The following is a 20,169-nucleotide window of genomic DNA, read 5'->3' as shown; positions in this document are numbered from 1 at the left end:
GACATAGTTATGGCCAGGACAGAATCATTTATGGCCATTTTTGACCTTTGAACTCACAATGTGACCTTGACACTGCAGATATCCTCGTAATTTTTTCAAGGAACACACCGTCCAATTATGGTGAACAAGTGTGCCAAATGATTTTTAATATCTCACAATGAATGACAAAGTAATGCCCTGGACAAGCTCATTTATGACAATTTTTGACCTTTGAACTCAAAGTGTGACCTTGACCATTGAGATATTGGCGTAATTCTTTCACACGACACACTGTCCAATGATGGTGAACAAATGTGCCAAATGATTTTAAAATCTCACAATGAATGACATAGTTATGGCTCGGCCAAGCTCATTTATGGCCATTTTTGACATTTGAACTTTAAGTGTGACAATGACCTTGGAGATAGTGACGTAATTCTTTCGCGCGACACACCGTCCAATGATGGTGAACGAATATGCCAAATGATTTAAAAATCTCACAATGAATGACATAGTTATGGCCGGAACAAGCTCATTTATGGCCATTTTTGATCTTTGAACTCAAAGTGTGACCTTGACTTTTGAGATATGGACGTAATTCTTTCGCGCAACACACCGTCCAATGATTGGTGAACAAATTTGCCAAATGATTTTTAAAATCTCACAATAAATGACAAAGTTATGGCCCGGACAAGCATTTGACCTTTGAACTCCCAAGTGTGAGCTTGACCTTTGAGATATCGACGTACTTTGTTCACACGACACATCGTCTCATGATGTTGAACAAATGTACCAAGTCAATTTAAAATCTAACAATAAATGACACATAGTTATGGTCCAGACAACCTTTTGGTTTAAAACACACTAAGTGACCCGGTGGCCTAGTTTTTAGCCTGACATGACCCATATTCGAACTTGACCTAGTCTTCATCTAGATACAACTTTTGACCAAATTTGGTGAAGATCGAATAGATTTTTGGACAGACCGACCGACAGACCAATCAACAAAGTGACTCCTATAATAAGACAGGACAATATGCAGCAATCAATGAAGTTTCATAACTCATATGTTGTTCTTTTCATAAGCATTATATTATGTAATAAAACAATAATTGACAAGTAGGTGTTGGATGTTACTGTCATAACCAACCTTTTGAAGTTCCAGAGGATTGGAATTAAAGCATGAGTTTGAAAGCTTTAGAGGTTTGATAGCATGGCAAACCAACAAAACAATTGTAATGTAAAGTGTATCCTACATTTATTGGGCAATTATTTCAATTTTAAATTCACAAACACTAAGTAAACAAGGGCTGTTTGTAAAACACACATGCCCCCCCCCAAATGGGCTGTCAGTTGTAGTAGTGTAGTGTGTAAATACCTTGAAAACCATTTTACTGCTTCAGGTCAGTGACCTTAACCTTTGATCTAGTCACCTGAAAAAGGAGTCATCTGCCAGTCATGATCAATGTACCTATGAAGTTTCATGATCCTAGGCCTAAGCATTCTTGAGTTATCATCTGGAAACTATTCGAGTAACTGTGACCTCGACTTTTGACCAAATGACCTGAAATTCAATAGGGGTCATCTGCCAGTGATGATCAATGTACCTATAAAGTTTCATGATCCTAAGCCTAAGTGTTTTTGAGTTATCATCCGGAAACCATTTTACTGTTTCGAGTCACCGTGACCTTGACCTTTGACCTAGTGACCTGAAAATCAATAGGGGTCATCTGCCAGTCATGATCAATGTACCTATGAAGTTGCATGATCCTAGGCCTAAGCGTTCTTGAGTTATCATCCAGAAACCATTTGGTGGACGGACTGACGGACGGACAGACATGTGCAAAACAATATACCCCCTCTTCTTCGAAGAGGCATAAAAAATTATCTGACAATACTTTTTGCTGAGTAGAAAAACATTGTGTGCTAATAAATGCAAATTATATTCAAAACAAAATGTTAACTTTTGTGTGACCTTAAATAAAATATTTGTGACTAAACTGGGCTTTAAAATTACATATTTTTCAAAATGTTGTTAAGGCATGTGCTTTTTACAAAACTATTTCATTAAATGTTAGAAAATGTTCCAAACGGCTCTGATCATAATTTGTAGAAGATAAACAAACGTTACAGTCATTCCCTAACAAGTCACAGACCGTGTTAAAAATAAATCAAAACGCATTGCTTAATATTGAGATTTTCACTGATTCCAAAATGTTCAGGGTTTCTTACAATATTTGCCCTCAGGTCGGTTGATGGCAGCATCTGAAACAATTTGTACAAAATATTAGTCTCGACCAATGTGTATTCCAGAGAAACTAAATTATACACATGTAAACATCTTGAATGTACACGTATTATCTTATGCGTATTTGAAAATATTTATCTCTTAACTATAAAATTGCCTGAAGGTCTTCTTCTTAATGTTCAATACTTAATAAATTGTATATATGTGTATACATCAATAGCCTCAAGATTATTATAGGTTGTTAAGTTGGTTTATTATTTTTACCTTTTTATATGAAATTATAGTGTTTTACAATTTAAAGTCGAAATGTGTCACAGACACTGATGCAGTCTCAACACATACTTTAACACAGTTGAATTCACTATTTATTCTAGAGTGGACAAAAAAGACAGAGCAACATAATTCATCTCAAACTGGCAACAGTCCGAATTCCTTTCTTCACAATCATCGAAACATTTAAATCATTCAATTGTTAAAGTTTTGGCAATATTCACCCAGAAGTTTAAGCGTAAAAACATAAAATTCTGAAACCATATATTTTATAGTCGAACAACAAATAAAAAGGTCATAATTCTGGCAAAACTCATTGTGGACAATATTTATTTCTATAAACTCGTCACAAATCAAGGTGATACAGCTTTGAAATTTTGAATTAGATCAACCCGGTAGTGAAGGAGTTCAGAAAACAAGCTTCAGGAGGTACAGATAATATGAGTCGAGTTCTGAGAATACTGGGCTTAATGCATGTGCGAAAAGTGTCATCCCAGATTAGCCTGTGCAGTCTGAACAGGCTAATCAGGGACGACAATTTACACTTTTATGGTATTTTTAGTTTCAATGAAGTCCCTTCTTACAGAAAATCAAGTTTAGGCTGAAAGTGTCGTCCCTGATTAGCCTGTGCCCAGTTTTCTCAGAACAGGACTCATATACAGATGTATCAACAGACAAGTGCAATTCTTAATGCTGTGGGAACATATAAGTAATGCTCGATTAGTAATTGTCGGCTCTGGTACTACTTAAATGTATCCCTGGTACACTGAAGTAAACTTAAATGTACCCCGGGTATGCTAAATATGCTCAAACGTACCTGGCCAATTTAGACTTACCCAAGTTTAATTCCTGGATCTTAATTAAATGAGCTTGTTCAAACGGTTCATGCTCATTGGATAGAAATCATATATCTGTTTAAGTCTGAAAATGTTCTTATGTCCACCTTTATGGAACAAAATCCGGGCAAAGTACAATTTTGAAATGAGATAAGAATGGAAAATTAAAAAAATAATAATACACATATATATGCATTTGTTAATTTAGTAAATTCTATACATTACACAGAACTAACATGTTTTTTACATAATTCTACTCTATAAATCTCACTGAGCAGGTCATTGCTTACAAGTGCGTATGTTGGTCTTCAGTTCATTGAGGACCTCAGTAGATGCCAGGGATCCCAGCGCAGTAAGGGTCACCGGGCCTCCATTGGGGACAAATACCTGTCAAAAAACACTAGCTTACAAACATCTTTTCCCCAAATTAATCAGTGTAACAACTCAGCTAACCTCATTAGATTTCATGCAGACATTAATTTTTTCATACAAGCTCATACAAACTCAAATGACTTTTACCTCTTTCACCTAGTGACCTCAAAATTAAAATGTGTCATTAATTTCTCCCCCACTTTACCTATTGATGTGATCTTAAGTTTCAAAATATAGCGCAGAAATGTGTTTTTTTGTTACAATCATAACGTGTCTTTCCTTTTAACCAGCATACTCATTTACATAATCATAGGTTAAAGTATTTTAAAGATATCATGCAGAAAAGAATTAAATTAAAATTCTGAGTGGAAATGGTTAAGATATTTTAATAGCATTGACCTGTAAGTTAAGCATGATTCCAACACAACTAAATGGTCTGGAATAGTACTCTCAATACCATAACCCTACAACTTGATGGTGACCTCAACACCATTATCATACATGCCATAATTTTTTAGGTCCAAAGCGGGACATTCCATAAAAAATTGTCGGGACATTTGACCCAAAAGCGGGACACCTAAAACGATTTATCATTCCACCTTTGCTGTTGTCAGTATAGTACTAACAAATACTCTTGATACTTTTATTCAAGACATAAAACATCTGATATAAAGCATGGAATCTAAAACATAACAATAACAGTTTTATAAAATAAGACAATAGCAAACAACGAGGATAATATTCATCTTTTAGAGTACAAAATCTAGAACATTACGATTACATTAAATTCAATGGCAAACATTAACGCAGGGGAGGCTATCCAGTACACTGAAAGTACGGGTTACAGTAAACTATCTACCGAACAGTTACATCAGTTACACACGGAATGCGCGGCCGTACACATTTCAGAGGTACGTTTTTGATGGAAGCAAACCGTTTTTGTGTTCATTTTAACTCTCAACCGTTTTTACACCAACAAAAACAAAAGGACAAAAGAAGTCTATGGATGCTTTACTCGAATAATTTTTCTCTTATGTTAATAATCATATTTTGTTTTCTTCTTATATACACAGATTAAACTGAATTGTGAATTGTCAGGCGCTGTATTGGGGTAGTGTCAAACTGTCATGAATAACAACACGTTGTTTTTATTACAATAACACAAGACAAGATGGGTACCACTTTAACTGTTTGTTGCGATGTTTTTTTAAGCATGTATCCATGCGCAGTTTGTTACTTGTCAATTGTCGCGGCTTAATTGGAGTAGGGTCAAACTGTCATGCATAGCACCTCGTGGTTTTTAGCTTAATTGGAGTAGGGTCAAACTGTCATGCATAGCACCTCGTTGTTTTTATTACAATTACACCAAATTACACTAGACAGGATGGGTATCACTTATTGGACTGTTTGTTGCGATTTTGGTATATTGCACATTCGGATTATCCCGCTATTTATGAACTAAACATTGAATGTAAAAGACTCATTAATGACGTAGAGTTAATTTTACAAAACAATTGATTTGTAAACCGTTTCAAACAAATACAAAAATAAACACATTTTCAACATTTATTCATTATAATAAAACTATCGATAGCAATAAGCGATCACTATCTTGAAGACCACCATGGTGTGAATGCCTGATGAAATCAATAATTAGCCGATAAATCGCTGATAAGGTGTCATAAACAACACTGGTACACACGATAAGTAGAATCAGATTGTTAATTGTGGGCAATAAAGGGATTAGCGGGGGTAAGTGTTAGCGAAACAGAGCTTGAATAGCGAATTTTATTGGGAACCTATAGACCTTACATCGTTTTTTACGAATGTCGGGACAAATCGTCTCATATCGGGACGGCGGGACAAAGGGCCCAAAAGCGGGACTGTCCCGCCGAGATCGGGACGTATGGCATGTATGACCATTATGCTTGTAACAACTTGATAGTAACCTAAATGCCATTATGCTACAACTTATAGGTGACCTAAAAAACATAACCTTGCAACTTGATGGTAACCTCAATACCATTATGCTACAACTTGATGGTAACCTAAAAACCATTATGCTACAACTTGATGGTAACCTTAATGCCATTATGCTACAACTTGATGGTAAACTCAACACCATTACGCTACAACTTGATAACATCAACACCATTATGCTACAACGTAATGGTAACCTCAGCACCATTATGCTAAAACTTGATGGTAACCTCAATGCCATTATGCTAAAACTTGATGGTCACCACTAGACAATATCTGTACAACTTCATGGTAATCTTAAAATCATAAAGCTATAACTTAATAGTAACCTCTAGGCTGTTGAGTTCATCCGCTTTGACGCCTGAGTCGACCCCAACGACAATCATCTGCACGCCAGCCAGGGCCATCTGTTTGGCCTCTGCCTCCGCCAGCAGTAGGTTGTTGGATGTGCTCAAGGTCAGCAGGAACCCCAGCTGGGCAGCAGGCTCGCGAACATGCTGGGCAAAGTACTCCCTCATAGCTCTCAGACCTGCCAAGAACAAATGCCTTATTCAGGTCTGTGATTTGAACACAAAAAGAGAGATGTTTGCATATGATCTTGGCTCACGGCTATAATTGTTATCCATTTGATTGCTCAATATTTGGCAATACAATTGAAAGTTTGTTAAGGTGAGTTGAAAAATGTGTAATAATTTGACTACTGAGCAATTGCAAACATTTAACTTAGCAGGCACCTAGGAGCTTGGGCTGCAAGAGGTGACAGCTTTAATATTTTGGACTGCATACACAAATTCCAAATATAGAGGTGATAGACCTACAGCTGCAATGACTTTAGGGCCACACTCCTGATTAATAAAACTGTACACCATTGGCCAAAAGGCTTTTGAGAATCCGCAGATAACTGCTTTTACTGTTACTGAAACACTTGATTATTATACAGTTATGCATTTAAAATACATAAATCATTGTAACCCACAATTAATCAAATCAAGAACCATTAAATGTGGGCCCAATAAATATGATTTGACAAAGAAAAGGCGTGAATCTTTCTTTTTTTGAATGGTCTTGCTTTTAATACTGATAAAGAAGAAATATCTTTAAACAAGAAACTGTTGGAGAAGGGTGATGCTCCCCAAAGTTTTTTTTTGTTTCAATATTGCACTATATATTCAGATAAAAGGAAACGTCTTGAGGGCACAGAAGTTGGAAGGAAAAGAATTTTTTTATAGAAAATTTCAAAGGGCCATAACCCTGTGAAAAATCATCAAACCAGAACCCGCTGATAATATGCAAATCTCCTCTTGGTAGTGAAGCTTCCCATAGAGTTTTATTGAATTCCGGTCATTAGTTGCTGAGAAATAGCCTGGACAAGAATTGCACTATATGTACAGTAAATGGAAAATTTCAAAGGGCCATAACTCTGTGAAAAATCATCCGACCAGAACCAGCTGATAATATGCACATGTCCTCTTGGTAGTGAAGCTTTCCATTAAGTTTCATTGAATTCCTGTCATTAGTTGCTGAGAAATAGCCCGGACAAGAATTGCACTATATGTACAGTTAATGGAAAATTTCAAAGGGCTATAATTCTGTGAAAAAGCATCCAACCAGAATCCGCTGATAATATGCACATCTCCTCTTGGTAGTGAAGCTTCCCATAAAGTTTCATTAAATTCCGGTCATTAGTTGCTGAGAAATAGCCCGGACAAAAATTGTGCACGGACAGACGCACACACACACACACAGACAGACAAAGCGGAGACTATATGCTCCCCCCAAAATAGATTTTGGAGAGCATAATTAAAGAGCGCTCATTGGGTGGGAGGCACATGGACCTCGGATCATGACGGCCTCTTTCCTTACAAAGAAGAAGAGGATCAACGTGGACATAATCCAGTGCTATGCCCCAACATACGACAGTAAGAAGATGAGAATGACAACTTCTACAATAGACTGTCAACCATCATACAAGACAGACCAAAGAGAAACATCATTCTAATGGGTGACTTCAACGCCACGATTGGCAGTGACAACTATGCATATGAGGAGATCATGGGAAAGCAAGGGTTAGGCGAGATGAACGACAGCGGGGAGAGATTCGCCGACCTTTGCAGCACAAGTAACCTGGTCATCGGAGGAAGTGTTTTCCATCACAGAAGGATACACAAGGCAACTTGGGTGTCACCAGAACCGTCAATTGAGAACCAGATTGACCACTTGTGCATGGCAAGGAAGTTTCGTCGCTCTCTTTAAGATGTACGTGTCAAGCGAGGAGCAGACATGGCTTCGGACCATCATCTCCTTGTTGCCTGGTTGAAACTTAAGCTGAAGAAGAGATGGACAGGGGGGCCCAACCAACGCAAAGGTACAACATTGCCACTCTGAAAGACACCTGGAAGCAAAAAGAGTTCAAGGTCACTCTCTCCAACAAGTTCCAGGTCCTAGAGGAGCTGCTTGAAGAAGGGACGATGAGCAGAAGTGGCAGAACGTGAAAGAAGCAGTGACTTCAACATGCCAAGAAGTACTGGGCTCAAAGTCTTACACCCACAAGGAGTGGAAATCAGCAGAGACACTTCAGAAAGCTGCGCAAAGACGAGACAAAAAGGCAAGTGCAAACAACAGCAGAACACGAGCCGCAGAAGTGAAAGCACAAGAAGAGTACACTGAAGCAAATAGGAGCGTTAAGCCAAGTATTAGAGAAGACAAGAGGAACTACCTAGAGATGCTTGCAACAGAAGCAGAAGACGCAGCCTATCAGAACAGAGCTATAGATCTGTACTCCATCACCAAGAGATTAGCAGGAAAGTTTGCCAAGCCAGAGAGGCCAGTAAGGCACAAAAATGGACGAGTAATACCAGATGATGAAGGGCAGAAGAGGTGAATTGAGCACTTCCAGGAGCTACTCAACAGACCAGCCCCTGTGAACCGGAGATTCTGCCAGCTACAAGCAATCTGCCGATCAAATGCTTCACTCCCACAAAGGAAGAGATCAGCAGCGCCATCAAGCAATGGAAGAACGGCAAATCTGCAGGACCTGACAGCATACCGGCAGAAGCGCTTAAGGCTGACGTGAAGACTAGTGTGGAGCTACTACAACCGCTCTTCAGCAAGATATCGGAAGAAGAAGAAATCCCAACAGAGTGGAAAGAGGGTTACCTCATTAAGCTTCCCAAGAAAGGTGACCTCAATTCCTGCTCCAACTACCGAGGAATCACACTGTTGTCCATCCCAGGAAAGGTGTTTAAATGCATCCTGCTGAACCGAATGAAAGACGCAGCAGACCCGCATCTCCATGACCAACAAGCAGGCTTCCAAAAGGAGAGATCGTGCACGGATCAGATCGCAACCCTGCGCATCATTCTCAAACAATCTCTGGAGTGGAATTCGTCGTTGTGGAGGTGGAAAGTGAAAGTGGAATTCAACTTTATTGACTATGATAAGGCGTTCAACAGCATTGACTGGGAGTTCCTCTGGAGACTTCTGAGGCACTACGGAGTGCGAGAAAAGATCACCAACATCATCAGGAAGTCTTATGAGGGAATGACCTGCAGAATTGTTCATGGCAGGCAGCTCACAGATGCCTATGAAGTGAGAACTGGTGTGAGGCAAGGCTGTTTACTCTCACCTTTCCTGTTCCTGCTGGCCATAGACTGGGTAATGAAGACATCAATGGAGCAGAAGCGGAATGGAATTCAGTGGACACTCTGGGAACAGCTGGAAGACCTCGACTTTGCCGATGATTTGGCTCTTCGCTCCCACACTCAACAACAGATGCAGGAAAAGACAAACATGGTAGCTAAACTGGGCCTCACCATCAACAGAGGGAAGAGCAAGGTGTTCAGGACTAATGCATCCAACAACACACCCATCACAGTCCAAGGCGAGGCGCTGGAGGAGGTGGACAGCTTCACCTATCTCAGCAGCATTCTGGACAACCAGGGAGGAACGGATGCAGATGTCAGAACCCGCATTGGTAAAGCACAAGCAGCCTTCCATCAGCCGAAGAACATCTGGGGATCCAGCGCAATTGGCATCACCACCAAGATAAGACTCTTCAATACCATCATGAAGCGGCTACTCCTTTATGGAGCAAAAACCAGGAGAACCACTGTCACCACCATAAAGAAAATACAGGTCTTCATCAAAACCCTTCCTCAGGAAGATCCTCAAGATCCACTGGCCAGACAAGATCTCCAACGAAAAATTATGGAGAAGAACAAACCAGCAGCCAGTTGAAGAAGACATCCTTCAGAGACGTTGGAGGTGGAAAGGCCACACCCTTCGCAAGCCTGCATCCAATACGACAAGGCAATCCCTCACATGGAACCCCCAAGGGAAAAGGAAGAGAGGGTGGCCTAGAAACACCTGGCTCCGTGACCTAGATGCAGATGCTAAGCAGATGGGCCAAACATGGGGGCAGCTGGAGGGACTCACCCAGAACCGAGTCGTCTGGAGAAAGCTGGTTGGTGGCCCAGATGGGACAACAGGTGAAGATGAGATGATGAAGTAAAATGGGGTTTGAAGATTGCACATTTTCTATTTCGAAAAGTTTCAAGCCTACCGGCGCGAAATTTTATATTCCAATTGATTGGACACTTACAAAGGTCAGCTAAGGTGAAAAGTTGGGTTAGACAGCTACACTGAAAAAAAAATTGCTTAAATTGAAATGCATTACCATGTTTACTCCATGAAAACCTGACCTCCTATATTGAAATGATCATGTAACTATTTCATTAAAAAAGTTAATTCCATTCCAACCTAGACATTTTGTGATTCCATGGACAATTTGTTTGGGTCAAAACCCCCAAGCAGAGATCAATTAATGTTTAGTGGTTTCTTACATATCTCCAAGGATTAACTATCAGGCTATATACCTTGCCTTCTGCATGCAATACAAGTCAATGATGGCAAGCTGTATGTTCTGCAATATGATGGCTGATAACGATAAGATATCTTAAAGCGCCTATATAAGATTTTTTATGTAAATTTGTTTTTCTCAATCTTAAACTAATTCATGAATGTGAACAAGAAATTTTAAATAAAAAATACAACGTGGTTTGTACACGAATGAGATTTCTACTGTACAGGAGAAAATGATTTGTTATTATATAAAACTTTATACATGTTATTGATTTTCTAGTATGACTTCTTCTGCACTTTTGTTCTGATCTTTATTCATGAATATTTTATCTGTTTTGACTTTTTGTTAAGATCTTAATTATATATACCTGCTTTAATAAAAGTTAAATTTTTGCTGAACCCTACAAATTTATTCCATTTAATAATTTATCTGACCTTAGAAAAATGAAATATATGATCATTCTAAAAATCTAGAATCATCATTTTTGCTAGTAATGTTGAAATTAAACCCTTTCCTACTTAGAAGCAAAGTCAAAATGGCTATGTGCAAACAGCATAAAACCAGAACAGTCTGCGAGTAACTCACAGTCAGTTCAGGTTTTATGCTGTTTGCTGCTCATCAGTATCTCAGTGTTGGAAATTAAGCCTTAAAAACTTGAATCTAGTAAGAAAGGTCTTTCTAAAGGTCTACAAATGCCTGAAAATACATATCTAAGTGGAATAGGGTTAAAAATATTGCGTTAGCACCCACCCCATTATTAGCACCAATGTTCCTGAGCTTTCTATGTGCCTTCCTAGAAATATGACAAACAAAACAATACTGTATATTCAGATGTTGTCTACTGCTAGTTTGTCACTGAAGATAGTACACTTGCAATACTGTATTGCTTCTATTTAAATGACATTCATTTCATTTGCAAGTTGGATTGCTACAAGTCCCTATCGATTCAATGCATCATCAAATGCTGCATTAAGGCAGGATAAAGGCAAGAGGAAATGCACAAGAGAATATAAAAAAGAATAATAACTTAGCAATTAATGGTGATAAATGACAACATAGTATTTCATATAACCTGTACCCCTAATATATACCTCTGTACTCTGTTTAAGATCAATGAGTCCTCAGACCAATACTCAATTGCTTTACCGTAATAGATTTTTTTTATCAAACCCTGATAACATTAAAAAATAACAACAAACTTAAAAAATAACAGCTAAATTTCACACCCTGATCAGTATAATGACATTGTTTTGCCTATTTGTGTCATAAGATTGATATATAGTTAATATTATTTAGAGCATTTTTATATCTACTTTCACAACCAAATGTGCCAAATAAGTATGTCACTAAAGAATTTGTGTTGATGGTATAATTGGAAAACATGTGAATCATGACCCTCATTTGTGGCCAAAGTTATGAGAAAATCCTATTTATGCTGACCTTACTACATTTTAACCTAATATTGACTGGAGTTGATTTCTTGAGTTAACCTTTGACCTCAAACTGAGATCTTGAAAATAGATATTGTTCTTGCATGTCACTGACCTTCTCACCTTCTGGACACAATTATACTCTACACAAAGTGTTGACCTTGAAAGTGTGACCTTTAATCTGACATGCTGTTGCAAAAGACTTATGACTTTTAACAAGTTACCCTATATGAAAATTAATAAGTTTACATACTAGGTAGAAGAAGGCTCAGTTCCGATAGAATTAAAAAAAATATTGCTTTTGGTGCACTTATATAATTTAAAAAAATAAAGAAGTTCTTTGTACTAATTTGTACTAATTTTGTTATTTTTATGAATTTAGCCAAAACATATTAATGAACTAAAGGTTTCGTACATTTTATGTACGACAGTGTACTTACTCCAGAAGCATCACAAGCTTTTGCCTAAGAATCAAAACAATAAGAACTTGTAAAATTGTCATTATTAAAACAATTTAAATGCATTTTTTATATTTTGATAAGTTAGATTTTCACTAGAATCAGTCTATACAAAGTTGTTTTTCCCAGTATTTGTGGACTGAGGCTTCCAATGTACTATTACATATTTGTAAGAGCAGTAAATCTTTGGAGAAAACCTCTAAAAGAAGATTTGAAAATTCAACTTCAAGCTCTGTCAGGTATATACAAAAAATTGCACTCAACCAAGCCACACACAAAACCACAAGTCTGAACCTCTGAATCTCTGCACAATACCCTGCTGGCAGGTCAGTTCTCTCATTATCTCTGGAAAAACATGTCGTGATAAAATGCTATAAAATAAAGTGAGTATGACCTATATTGAAGATGGCATTATTCCCAAATGTGACATAGATATTGATGAATGAGAGTCCACCATTCCCAAGTGTGTCTTTTATAATCACTCATGAAACATAATTGCAATAGTTGGAAACCAAGGGTGACATTATAAATATCATTAGCAAATATCTATATATGCATGACAATATGAGTACATGCAAGGATGTTAAATGTAACTTTTTCACAAGTTGTCAAGTAGCAAAACTATACTATTCAATTAAAGTTTTAGAAATATGTATTATTGCCAATGTGTGAATTAGCTCTTTTGAATTGAAAAAATCTGCCTTAGTTCCAATACATGCGCTATGCTCCTTTTGTCATCTATTTATGACATGGGATTTCAATAATAAAATAAAACTATGAATAATAAACCTTTTAAATATAATTTATGAGACGCATTCTGGGAAAAGAGGGCTTCATTCTTGTGCTTACAGTCAACACAGTCTAATCAGGACTCACTCTCCCTGCCATTCTTGTGCTTACAGTCAACACAGTCTAATCAGGACTGACTCTCCCTGCCATTCTTGTGCTTACAGTCAACACAGTCTAATCAGGACTCACTCTCCCTGCCATTCTTGTGCTTACAGTCAACACAGTCTAATCAGGACTCACTCTCCCTGCCATTCTTGTGCTTACAGTCAACACAGTCTAATCAGGACTCACTCTCCCTGCCATTCTTGTGCTTACAGTCAACACAGTCTAATCAGGACTCACTCTCCCTGCCATTCTTGTGCTTACAGTCAACACAGTCTAATCAGGACTCACTCTCCCTGCCATTCTTGTGCTTACAGTCAACACAGTCTAATCAGGACTGACTCTCCCTGCCATTCTTGTGCTTACAGTCAACACAGTCTAATCAGGACTGACTCTCCCTGCCATTCTTGTGCTTACAGTCAACACAGTCTAATCAGGACTGACTCTCCCTGCCATTCTTGTGCTTACAGTCAACACAGTCTAATCAGGACTGACTCTCCCTGCCATTCTTGTGCTTACAGTCAACACAGTCTAATCAGGACTCACTCTCCCTGCCATTCTTGTGCTTACAGTCAACACAGTCTAATCAGGACTGACTCTCCCTGCCATTCTTGTGCTTACAGTCAACACAGTCTAATCAGGACTCACTTTCCCTGCCATTCTTGTGCTTACAGTCAACACAGTCTAATCAGGACTGACTCTCCCTGCCATTCTTGTGCTTACAGTCAACACAGTCTAATCAGGACTGACTCTCCCTGCCATTCTTGTGCTTACAGTCAACACAGTCTAATCAGGACTGACTCTCCCTGCCATTCTTGTGCTTACAGTCAACACAGTCTAATCAGGACTGACTCTCCCTGCCATTCTTGTGCTTACAGTCAACACAGTCTAATCAGGACTGACTCTCCCTGCCATTCTTGTGCTTACAGTCAACACAGTCTAATCAGGACTCACTCTCCCTGCCATTCTTGTGCTTACAGTCAACACAGTCTAATCAGGACTGACTCTCCCTGCCATTCTTGTGCTTACAGTCAACACAGTCTAATCAGGACTCACTTTCCCTGCCATTCTTGTGCTTACAGTCAACACAGTCTAATCAGGACTGACTCTCCCTGCCATTCTTGTGCTTACAGTCAACACAGTCTAATCAGGACTGACTCTCCCTGCCATTCTTGTGCTTACAGTCAACACAGTCTAATCAGGACTGACTCTCCCTGCCATTCTTGTGCTTACAGTCAACACAGTCTAATCAGGACTGACTCTCCCTGCCATTCTTGTGCTTACAGTCAACACAGTCTAATCAGGACTGACTCTCCCTGCCATTCTTGTGCTTACAGTCAACACAGTCTAATCAGGACTGACTCTCCCTGCCATTCTTGTGCTTACAGTCAACACAGTCTAATCAGGACTGACTCTCCCTGCCATTCTTGTGCTTACAGTCAACACAGTCTAATCAGGACTGACTCTTCCTGCCATTCTTGTGCTTACAGTCAACACAGTCTAATCAGGACTCACTCTTCCTGCCATTCTTGTGCTTACAGTCAACACAGTCTAATCAGGACTGACTCTCCCTGCCATTCTTGTGCTTACAGTCAACACAGTCTAATCAGGACTGACTCTCCCTGCCATTCTTGTGCTTACAGTCAACACAGTCTAATCAGGACTGACTCTTCCTGCCATTCTTGTGCTTACAGTCAACACAGTCTAATCAGGACTGACTCTCCCTGCCATTCTTGTGCTTACAGTCAACACAGTCTAATCAGGACTCACTCTCCCTGCCATTCTTGTGCTTACAGTCAACACAGTCTAATCAGGACTGACTCTCCCTGCCATTCTTGTGCTTACAGTCAACACAGTCTAATCAGGACTGACTCTCCCTGCCATTCTTGTGCTTACAGTCAACACAGTCTAATCAGGACTGACTCTCCCTGCCATTCTTGTGCTTACAGTCAACACAGTCTAATCAGGACTGACTCTCCCTGCCATTCTTGTGCTTACAGTAAACACAGTCTAATCAGGACTGACTCTCCCTGCCATTCTTGTGCTTACAGTCAACACAGTCTAATCAGGACTGACTCTCCCTGCCATTCTTGTGCTTACAGTCAACACAGTCTAATCAGGACTGACTCTCCCTGCCATTCTTGTGCTTACAGTCAACACAGTCTAATCAGGACTCACTTTCCCTGCCATTCTTGTGCTTACAGTCAACACAGTCTAATCAGGACTGACTCTCCCTGCCATTCTTGTGCTTACAGTCAACACAGTCTAATCAGGACTCACTCTCCCTGCCATTCTTGTGCTTACAGTCAACACAGTCTAATCAGGACTGACTCTCCCTGCCATTCTTGTGCTTACAGTCAACACAGTCTAATCAGGACTGACTCTCCCTGCCATTCTTGTGCTTACAGTCAACACAGTCTAATCAGGACTGACTCTCCCTGCCATTCTTGTGCTTACAGTCAACACAGTCTAATCAGGACTCACTCTCCCTGCCATTCTTGTGCTTACAGTCATCACAGTCTAATCAGGACTCACTCTCCCTGCCATTCTTGTGCTTACAGTCAACACAGTCTAATCAGGACTGACTCTCCCTGCCATTCTTGTGCTTACAGTCAACACAGTCTAATCAGGACTGACTCTCAATGCCATTCTTGTGCTCACAGTCAACACAGTCTAATCAGGACTGACTCTCCCTGCCATTCTTGTGCTTACAGTCAACACAGTCTAATCAGGACTGACTCTCCCTGCCATTCTTGTGCTTACAGTCAACACAGTCTAATCAGGACTTACTCTCCCTGCCATTATTGTGCTTACAATCAACACAGTCTAATCAGGACTGACTCTCCCTGCCATTCTTGTGCTAACAGTCAACACAGTCTAATCAGGACTCACTCTCCCTGCCATTCTTGTGCTTACAGTCAACACAGTCTAATCAGGACTGACTCTCCCTGCCATTCTTGTGCTTACAGTCAACACAGTCTAATCAGGACTGACTCTCCCTGCCATTCTTGTGCTTACAGTCAACACAGTCTAATCAGGACTCACTCTCCCTGCCATTCTTGTGCTTACAGTCAACACAGTCTATTCAGGACTGGCTCTCCCTGCCATTCTTGTGCTTACAGTCAACACAGTCTAATCAGGACTTACTCTCAATGCCATTCTTGTGCTTACAGTCAACACAGTCTAATCAGGACTGACTCTCCCTGCCATCCTTGTGCTTACAGTCAACACAGTCTAATCAGGACTGACTCTCCCTGCCATTCTTGTGCTTACAGTCAACACAGTCTAATCAGGACTGTCTCTCCCTGCCATTCTTGTGCTTACAGTCAACACAGTCTAATCAGGACTCACTCTCCCTGCCATTCTTGTGCTAACAGTCAACACAGTCTAATCAGGACTGACTCTCCCTGCCATTCTTGTGCTTACAGTCAACACAGTCTAATCAGGACTGACTCTCCCTGCCATTCTTGTGCTTACAGTCAACACAGTTTAATCAGGACTGACTCTCCCTGCCATTCTTGTGCTTACAGTCAACACAGTCTAATCAGGACTGACTCTCCCTGCCATTCTTGTGCTTACAGTCAACACAGTCTAATCAGGACTTACTCTCCCTGCCATTATTGTGCTTACAATCAACACAGTCTAATCAGGACTGACTCTCCCTGCCATTCTTGTGCTTACAGTCAACACAGTCTAATCAGGACTGACTCTCCCTGCCATTCTTGTGCTTACAGTCAACACAGTCTAATCAGGACTGACTCTCCCTGCCATTCTTGTGCTTACAGTCAACACAGTCTAATCAGGACTCACTCTCCCTGCCATTCTTGTGCTTACAGTCAACACAGTCTATTCAGGCCTGACTCTCCCTGCCATTCTTGTGCTTACAGTCAACACAGTCTAATCAGGACTGACTCTCAATGCCATTCTTGTGCTTACAGTCAACACAGTCTAATCAGGACTGACTCTTCCTGCAATTCTTGTGCTTACAGTCAACACAGTCTAATCAGGACTGACTCCCACTGCCATTCTTGTGCTTACAGTCAACACAGTCTAATCAGGACTGACTCTCCCTGCCATTCTTGTGCTTACAGTCAACACAGTCTAATCAGGACTGACTCTCCCTGCCATTCTTGTGCTTACAGTCAACACAGTCTAATCAGGACTCACTCTCCCTGCCATTCTTGTGCTTACAGTCAACAGAGTCTAATCAGGACTCACTCTCCCTGCCATTCTTGTGCTTACAGTCAACACAGTCTAATCAGGACTGACTCTCCCTGCCATTCTTGTGCTTACAGTCAACACAGTCTAATCAGGACTGACTCTCCCTGCCATTCCATTCTTGTGCTTACAGTCAACACAGTCTAATCAGGACTGACTCTCAATGCCATTCTTGTGCTTACAGTCAACACAGTCTAATCAGGACTGACTCTCCCTGCCATTCTTGTGCTTACAGTCAACACAGTCTAATCAGGACTGACTCTCCCTGCCATTCTTGTGCTTACAGTCAACACAGTCAAATCAGGACTGACTCTCCCTGCCATTCTTGTGCTTACAGTCAACACAGTCTAATCAGGACTGACTCTCCCTGCCATTCTTGTGCTTACAGTCAACACAGTCTAATCAGGACTGACTCTCCCTGCCATTCTTGTGCTTACAGTCAACACAGTCTAATCAGGACTCACTCTCCCTGCCATTCTTGTGCTTACAGTCAACAGAGTCTAATCAGGACTCACTCTCATTGCCATTCTTGTGCTTACAGTCAACACAGTCTAATCAGGACTCACTCTCCCTGTAATTCTTGTGCTTACAGTCAACAGAGTCTAATCAGGACTCACTCTCCCTGCCATTCTTGTGCTTACAGTCAACACAGTCTAATCAGGACTGACTCTCAATGCCATTCTTGTGCTTACAGTCAAAACTGTCTAATCAGGACTGACTCTCCCTGCCATTCTTGTGCTTACAGTCAACACAGTCTAATCAGGACTGACTCTCCCTGCCATTCTTGTGCTTACAGTCAACACAGTCTAATCAGGACTGACTCTCCCTGCCATTCTTGTGCTTACAGTCAACACAGTCAAATCAGGACTGACTCTCCCTGCCATTCTTGTGCTTACAGTCAACACAGTCTAATCAGGACTGACTCTCCCTGCCATTCTTGTGCTTACAGTCAACACAGTCTAATCAGGACTCACTCTCCCTGCCATTCTTGTGCTTACAGTCAACAGAGTCTAATCAGGACTCACTCTCCCTGCCATTCTTGTGCTTACAGTCAACACAGTCTAATCAGGACTCACTCTCCCTGCCATTCTTGTGCTTACAGTCAACACAGTCTAATCAGGACTCACTCTCCCTGCCATTCTTGTGCTTACAGTCAACACAGTCTAATCAGGACTGACTCTCAATGCCATTCTTGTGCTTACAGTCAACACAGTCTAATCAGGACTGACTCTCCCTGCCATTCTTGTGCTTACAGTCAACACAGTCTAATCAGGACTGACCCTCCCTGCCATTCTTGTGCTTACAGTCAACACAGTCTAATCAGGACTGACTCTCAATGCCATTCTTGTGCTTACAGTCAACACAGTCTAATCAGGACTGACTCTCCCTGCCATTCTTGTGCTTACAGTCAACACAGTCTAATCAGGACTCACTCTCCCTGCCATTCTTGTGCTTACAGTCAACACAGTCTAATCAGGACTCACTCTCCCTGCCATTCTTGTGCTTACAGTCAACACAGTCTAATCAGGACTCACTCTCCCTGCCATTCTTGTGCTTACAGTCAACAGAGTCTAATCAGGACTCACTCTCCCTGCCATTCTTGTGCTTACAGTCAACACAGTCCAATCAGGACTGACTCTCAATGCCATTCTTGTGCTTACAGTCAACACAGTCTAATCAGGACTGACTCTCCCTGCCATTCTTGTGCTTACAGTCAACACAGTCTAATCAGGACTCACTCTCCCTGCCATTCTTGTGCTTACAGTCAACACAGTCTAATCAGGACTGACTCTCCCTGCCATTCTTGTGCTTACAGTCAACACAGTCTAATCAGGACTGACTCTCCCTGCCATTCTTGTGCTTACAGTCAACACAGTCTAATCAGGACTGACTCTCCCTGCCATTCTTGTGCTTACAGTCAACACAGTCTAATCAGGACTCACTCTCCCTGCTATTCTTGTGCTTACAGTCAACAGAGTCTAATCAGGACTCACTCTCCCTGCCATTCTTGTGCTTACAGTCAACAGAGTCTAATCAGGACTCACTCTCCCTGCCATTCTTGTGCTTACAGTCAACACAGTCTAATCAGGACTGACTCTCCCTGCCATTCTTGTGCTTACAGTCAACACAGTCTAATCAGGACTCACTCTCCCTGCCATTCTTGTGCTTACAGTTAACAGAGTCTAATCAGGACTCACTCTCCCTGCCATTCTTGTGCTTACAGTCAACACAGTCTAATCAGGACTCACTCTCCCTGCCATTCTTGTGCTTACAGTCAACACAGTCTAATCAGGACTGACTCTCAATGCCATTTTGTCTATCTCATTAAAGAAGGACTTCCTTCATACAAATAATTCAATGAAAGCGTTAAGTGTCATCTACCCTATAGGGATGCTTCAACTCAGATTAAATTAAACTGGGATCATAAGCGATTCAGATCTCAACAAGTGTGACTGTTGGAGGGATTGGCCGACGGAAGGACGGACTGACAAACATAAAAAGTGGAAACAAGAATTATACAGGAAATTCATGTCAGAGTCACACCATCTCAATATCATTAAAATTAATGTTGTGACTAAGAGGCAAAAATATGCTCACCACTTCTGGTACTAACATAAAATGTTAA

The 20,169-nt window shown here is 40.6% G+C and overlaps 1 protein-coding gene across 1 annotated transcript in view; it reads right to left on the bottom strand.

Moving 5' to 3' along the window:
• The window catches only part of LOC127866547 (collagen alpha-5(VI) chain-like), a 73,751-nt gene that overhangs the window by 21,853 nt on the left and 31,729 nt on the right, over positions 1–20,169 (bottom strand). Inside the window, exons 7-9 of the mRNA XM_052407160.1 lie at positions 6,015–6,214; positions 3,624–3,720; positions 2,212–2,244 (exon numbers count right to left, since the gene is read on the bottom strand). Of these exons, the coding sequence (XP_052263120.1) occupies positions 2,212–2,244; positions 3,624–3,720; positions 6,015–6,214 (330 nt within the window). The remainder of the gene's footprint in view (positions 1–2,211; positions 2,245–3,623; positions 3,721–6,014; positions 6,215–20,169) is intronic.

This window comes from Dreissena polymorpha, chromosome 2, assembly GCF_020536995.1.
Source record: "Dreissena polymorpha isolate Duluth1 chromosome 2, UMN_Dpol_1.0, whole genome shotgun sequence".
In the NCBI taxonomy this organism is placed as follows: Eukaryota; Metazoa; Mollusca; class Bivalvia; order Myida; family Dreissenidae; genus Dreissena; species Dreissena polymorpha.
Note: the sequence above shows the minus strand (reverse complement) of the source record. Positions and strands in the feature narration are given on the sequence as shown.